At 47.4% G+C, this 5,558-nt stretch overlaps 2 protein-coding genes across 8 annotated transcripts in view; both read right to left on the bottom strand.

The window, feature by feature from the left end:
- The window catches only part of CRHBP (corticotropin releasing hormone binding protein), a 481,877-nt gene that overhangs the window by 69,692 nt on the left and 406,627 nt on the right, over positions 1 to 5,558 (bottom strand). The gene's annotated exons all lie outside the window — the stretch shown is intronic.
- PDE8B (phosphodiesterase 8B) overlaps positions 1 to 5,558 on the bottom strand; it is a 328,186-nt gene that overhangs the window by 291,949 nt on the left and 30,679 nt on the right. For 2 of the 5 annotated variants that reach the window (XM_082376087.1, XM_082376090.1), the window contains exon 1: positions 91 to 206. The exons of the other annotated variants lie outside the window; for them this stretch is intronic. In XM_082376087.1, coding sequence (XP_082232213.1) covers positions 91 to 114 — 24 coding nt within the window. In that variant the 5' untranslated portion in view covers positions 115 to 206. Of the gene's footprint in view, positions 1 to 90; positions 207 to 5,558 lie in introns of those variants that run through there. 5 annotated transcript variants of the gene reach the window in all.

The raw sequence follows: 5,558 nt of genomic DNA, 5'->3' as shown, positions 1-5,558 counted from the left end.
GGTGTCCTAAAGAGGTGTGAGGACAGCTCTGGGCGCGGGGGTGGGAGGGGGCGGCGCGCGGGACATGCGGACCCCACGCGCCGGGCTCACCTGGCGCGCACTCGGCGGGTCCATGCCGGCGGCGGGCGGCTGCTGGGCGCCCCGGCGGTGCCCTTGGCCCGCGCCGCAGGCCCGCACAGAGGGCACAGGGCGACCGCACCCCGAGTCGAGGGGCTGGTCGTTCCGAGGGACTCTGGCCGCGAGCCTGAGCCTCTTTGCGCCTTCACTCCCCAGGCGCGTCCCGAGCCAGCGAGTGCCTGGGTCCTAGCGCCCCTCCCAGGGTGTGAGCCCCGACTTTGAGCCCGCTTAGCGCCCCCCCACCCCCCCACCCCGCCTTTAGCTATTCCGATCCCCTCAGCGCCCCTCCCGCTCCTCGAGGGAAGTCGAGTCTCGCCTGCTCTGCCCAGTCTGGTTTCTTGGGACTCGGAATCTGGACACGGAGCTTTCTCCTCACCATGCCCATCCTTTTCCACTCTCTTCTCCGTGCGCCTCTACCCCCAAGAAAACACTGAAGGATCAGATTTGCCTCATTCCTCAACTGAAATTCGTATACACTATCATTTTAAAGAGATTCTAATGTCAGAGACATTAGTCTAGATAGATAGATAGATAGATAGATAGATAGATAGATAGATAGATAGGGATCGTTCTTCCTCAAAGTTAAAGGAGGACTTTTGTATTCAAATGAATTTGTAAAGGACACCTGATTATGTGTCTGTTGCGGGGCGGGATAGGCTGGTGAGGGGGTGTTGTCCCTCAGCCTTAATCGTGCGGACAATTTACCAACGCGAGTCAAACGTGGATCAAGCCAAAGGCACTGCTACCCTTAGCGCCCCTCCCAATGTATTTTGGGAGCTGGACTCAAAGGCCTGGGCAGATACTATTAAGCTTTCAGGCACTTTGAAAAAGTAATGAATCGGGCCCAATTAAATCCTTCAGCTGTGAATAAGCCTGGCATCCAGCTGTGGTTATTATCACACCTGCCCCATACCTGGCTCCTCTAGGGGGATGGATTTCTAACAAAGACCTAGGGAGCATTTACAAAGGCCTTTCCTCTCTCAACTGCCCACAGGGCTGAGTCAGTCCAGCCAAAACCAAGATCAACAACAGCAATCTTTTCCGGCTGACTTTCTCATCCAGAGAGGCTGATGCGATTTCTAATGGCAGAAAAGGAAAACAAGTCATTTTTAGAAGTAAAACCTAGTGCATAGGACACGGAGAGAGACAAGGAAAAACATTATTATTTTAGTGTTAGCCATAATCTATAAAGGTCAACCATAAGGCATGAGAGCAGTATGAATATAGCCTTTATTGTCTTTTTCTAAGGAGCTCAAAGCCTTTTCCCTCAACGGCACTCCTCTCTGTGTGAACAGACTCTAAGATGGCCTCCAGTTATCCCTACCTCTGGGCGTTCATGCCTTTGTGGACTCCCCTCCCCCTGAGTGTCAGGGAACCTGTGACTTGCTTCCTATCCATAAAGTACGGTAAAGGTGATGGGGATGTCACTTCAGTGATTATGGTACACAGTCTCGCTAGGAAACGCTCTCTCTTGCTGGTTTTGATGGAGCAAACAGCCATGTTGGCGAGACCCTTTGTGGCAAGGAACCGACGGGGCCTCTGGCCTAGAGCCAATAAGAAACTGAGGCCCTTAGTCCAACAAACTGAAAAGAACTAAGTCCTGCCAACAACCAGGAGAGCCCAAAACTGAACCCTTCCCTAGTTGAGCCTTGAGATGAGACTGTAGCCCCAGCTAACACAGAGGACCTGTATATCCATGCTCAACTGCTGACCCACAGAAACTGTGAGATAATTTATGTGTGTGTTTAAGCCACTAAATTTGTGGTAATGTGTTATGTACAACAGCAAAACTAATACACTTCCTCCTTCCACAGACGGAAAAGTAAGGCAAAGAAGATTAGGTAGAAGGGTTAAGGTCACTGAAATCAGAAGCATAATCTATCATTATTTCACAATCATAGCCTTTTAAGGCCCTGTATAGACAAGGAAAAGCAGAACAGCAGAGACATCAGAAGGTGAAAGATCAAGTTCAGGTTGAGACTTGGGGGGTAAAGCAACACAACTTTAAGAAAGTCTGAAAATAACCCAGCAGGTAAAAGGACAGTTTGAAGAACTCAGGGTAAGTCAACCCAAGAAAAAGTACAAATATTTTCAGAAAGTAAAGGAAAAGGAAAACGAGAAAAACAATAATAACACCAAATCCTCTGAATCCCTTTTCTCATTATCTATAAAAGAAAAACAAAAGCCATATTATTCACTCCTGGAAGTGTGGGGATTTTCCAGAAGAGCTGCTCAAGAAGTACTAGGAGGCTAGCTGTGCACAGTACATGCCTGTGGCAACCAGCAGGTTGTCTACTGTTCCCGAGATACTGCCTAAAAACAGACGGTGTCTCAAGACTATTAGCCAGAGTTCTGAGGGTCTGAGTTTATTTGTTAGCTTCTCAGTGTCTTTGGATGCCTACTGTTTAAAAGCTTTCTATTCCATCCCTGCTATAATACAGCAAAATCGAGCCCAACACTTAACCCTGTTGTGCACCTTGAAGGGGATTACGGAGTGATGCATGATTTTTAAAGAGAGGAAGAGAGGGAAGGAGAAAAGGGAAAGAAAGAAGGAAGGAGAAGGAAAGGGAACTAAAGCGAAGGGAAGGAAACCAAGAAGGGAGAGAACAAAGGGAAAAGAACCCAAAGCACAGAGTTCCCAGTCTAGTGGGGGAGTGGCTGGAAAGTCTACAACAACATAATGAAGCACTGTTCTCACACTTCCTGTTGCTTACTGGACATCTCTACGAGAGTCCCACCAACATTTCACAATGAAAGTTTCTGAACCAGGGAGCATCATCTCCCTACCAAATCTGATTCCTGGTGGTTAATGCCACTAACAACTCTCCCAATTCAATCCACAGCCATCTGGCTTCCCTCCTTCTCCGTTGCTCTCTGAACCAACCAGCCACCTCTTCCACTGTAGTGTCACTGGCCTGTCCCTCCCTTTGCACCCCTATTGCCAGGAGTGAAACAGTGCCCATGTCTCTCCCTGGACTAAGCCAGGTAAGTAGCCATAGCCAACATGGGAGGATTTAACTCAGAGGGGCTAGAGTCCAGCCCACGCCCTGCTCATGCCCATAATGTCTCCTCCACCCAGAGTTTACATGGCTTATAATTTCCTCGGAGTGGTTTTTTGTTGTTGTTGTTGTTGTTTTGGTCCTAATTGGTTCAGCATTGCTCTATCCTAAAATTTAAAACTGTAAATATTTCTATCTGTGGCAACTCTTTGTGCCTTTAAAACCTTCATAAGACTGTGTACTGTGTATCTGATGCTCTCTTCTTTGAAGGGCAACTTAACACAATGCTTACTTAGGAAGAGTAAACATTTCTGGGGTAAAAGGAAATGGGCAGCAAAAACCAACTTCCACCCATTCCACAGCTTTGCCTATGGCCCTATGTGTCTAGCTGTTTGGAATATGAGAGGGAGTAAGGCAGCTCCTGGTTGGTTGTTGGCTGTTGGCTTTTGGTGGCACCTGACCTGTACTGGAATCTACCTGTTTCAGGTCCATAACCCAACAAGCAGAGATACACGGGGTGGTGGCGAGGGGGAGCTGTTTTCTCATAGGGAATAAATAGAAGCCTGACCAGGACTTCCCTGGTGGCGCAGTGGTTAAGAATCCACCTGCGAATGCAGTGGACACGGGTTCAATCCCTGGTCCGGGAAGATCCCACATGCCGCGAAGCAACTAAGCCCATGCGCCACAACTACTGAGCCTGCGCTCTAGAGCCCGCGAGCCACAACTACTTAGTCTGTGTGCCACAACTACTGATGCCCCAGCGCCTAGAGCCTGTGCTCTGCAACAAGAGAAGCCACCACAATGAGAAGCCCGCGCACCACAACGAAGAGCAGACCCCACTTGCCGCAACTAGAGAAAGCCCACACACAGCAATAAAGACCCAACGCAGCCAAAAATAAATAAATAAATAAACTTATTTAAAAAGAAAAAAAGAAGAAGCAGCCTGACCACTCAGGGATGGAAGAGCAGCAGTTATGTATCGATAATAAGACTTTGGTTCCACTGATGAGGTTAAAACAAATGGGGTGCACCATTTAGGCTCGTCTGAACATATCACTGGTCATTCTTTGAAGATTGAAGATGTTGACAGTGCTGACAAGCTGGTACTAACATGATTGCCGCAATATGAAAGACCAGTACCTTCAAGTGCTACCAGCATTTGGCAATTTCTGGAGAAATTAAGTCTATGGTTTACCTTCTATGGTAATATGTGCATTAAACTCCTCTTGTAATTCTTCCATCCATTTGGTATAGCATTATCCCATTACCACCATCCCTATCCCGAACCAAAGGAATACACAGTAACATTACTGACCTTCTGACAACAGACTTTGAGAGGCCACTTAGTGTCACCTGTCGCCTCCCTTACTCTAAATATGTGAGTAGATTCAGGATCCTAGCCCCAGTCTTCCCTAATCATATTGAAATCTCAGTCCAACTAACAAAGCCACCCTAAGGAAACCCAACACACCTCCTACAGAATTCTAGTTCAGACATTCTCCAACCTGGATCCCTGTCCTCAGGAGGGCTCAAGTCAAAGAAGGTATAGAGAGTTTTGAGTAAACCTGTCTTGTCACACGGATGGGCATTAGCCCTGTGGCCTGGAGTTACAGATATGCAAAGATTAATTGTGGACTGGGAAGTTTAGCATTACCAATAAAATCTCTCTCATCATTATTTCTCAGCAGGAGGCCAGAAGCATAAACTTGCACTTGTATCTGAAGAGAGCCCACTGTGCCCAAGTATTCCTTCGAGTGTGTTTGAGAGCCTAACTCCTCCCCCACTCACTGATACTTATATCCAATATATATAAAAAACAGATTGGAAACAAGATGAATCTATACTGCTTACATTCTAGTGGAGGGAAGAGAGACAATTAACATGAAAAAATAAAAGAAAGAAGAAGATCATTTTAGTATGAGCTGAAGATAATAAAACAAATGATTGTAATAGAAAGAGACAGAGAGAAAAGTGACTTTGGAAGGTCAGAGAGGGCTTCTCTGGGAGGGAATGTTTGTACTGACATATGGATTGTCCCAAGGAGCTGGGAATGCAAAGATCTGAGGGAAGAGGATCCCAGAGAGGGGAATGGCCAATGCAAAATCCTTAAGGCTGCACAAGCTTGGTAAGTTCCAGGAGGCCAGTGTGGGTATGGCCGGGTGCAACAAGAAGCCTGGTGACAGTGTTAGGCAGAGAAGAAACACGATAATACAATTGGCTTTTTGCAAAGATCACTCTGGCCACTGTGTGGAGGATCCATGCTAGGGATTCGTAGGGCAGCAGGAGGCTGTTGCCACAATCCAGGGGGAGGCGGTGATGACTAGGGAGAAAGCGGCGGAGACGGTAGAAATGATCAGGTTGGGGATGCATGGTTTTGAATGTAAGGCTGACAGGACTCATGATGGAGTGCATGTGGGGAGTGGAGTGAGGAGAGAGAAGAAA

This window comes from Balaenoptera borealis (assembly GCF_965194805.1).
Source record: "Balaenoptera borealis genome assembly, chromosome: 2".
Lineage (NCBI taxonomy): Eukaryota > Metazoa > Chordata > Mammalia > Artiodactyla > Balaenopteridae > Balaenoptera > Balaenoptera borealis.
This window is presented reverse-complemented; position numbering and strand designations above follow the sequence as displayed.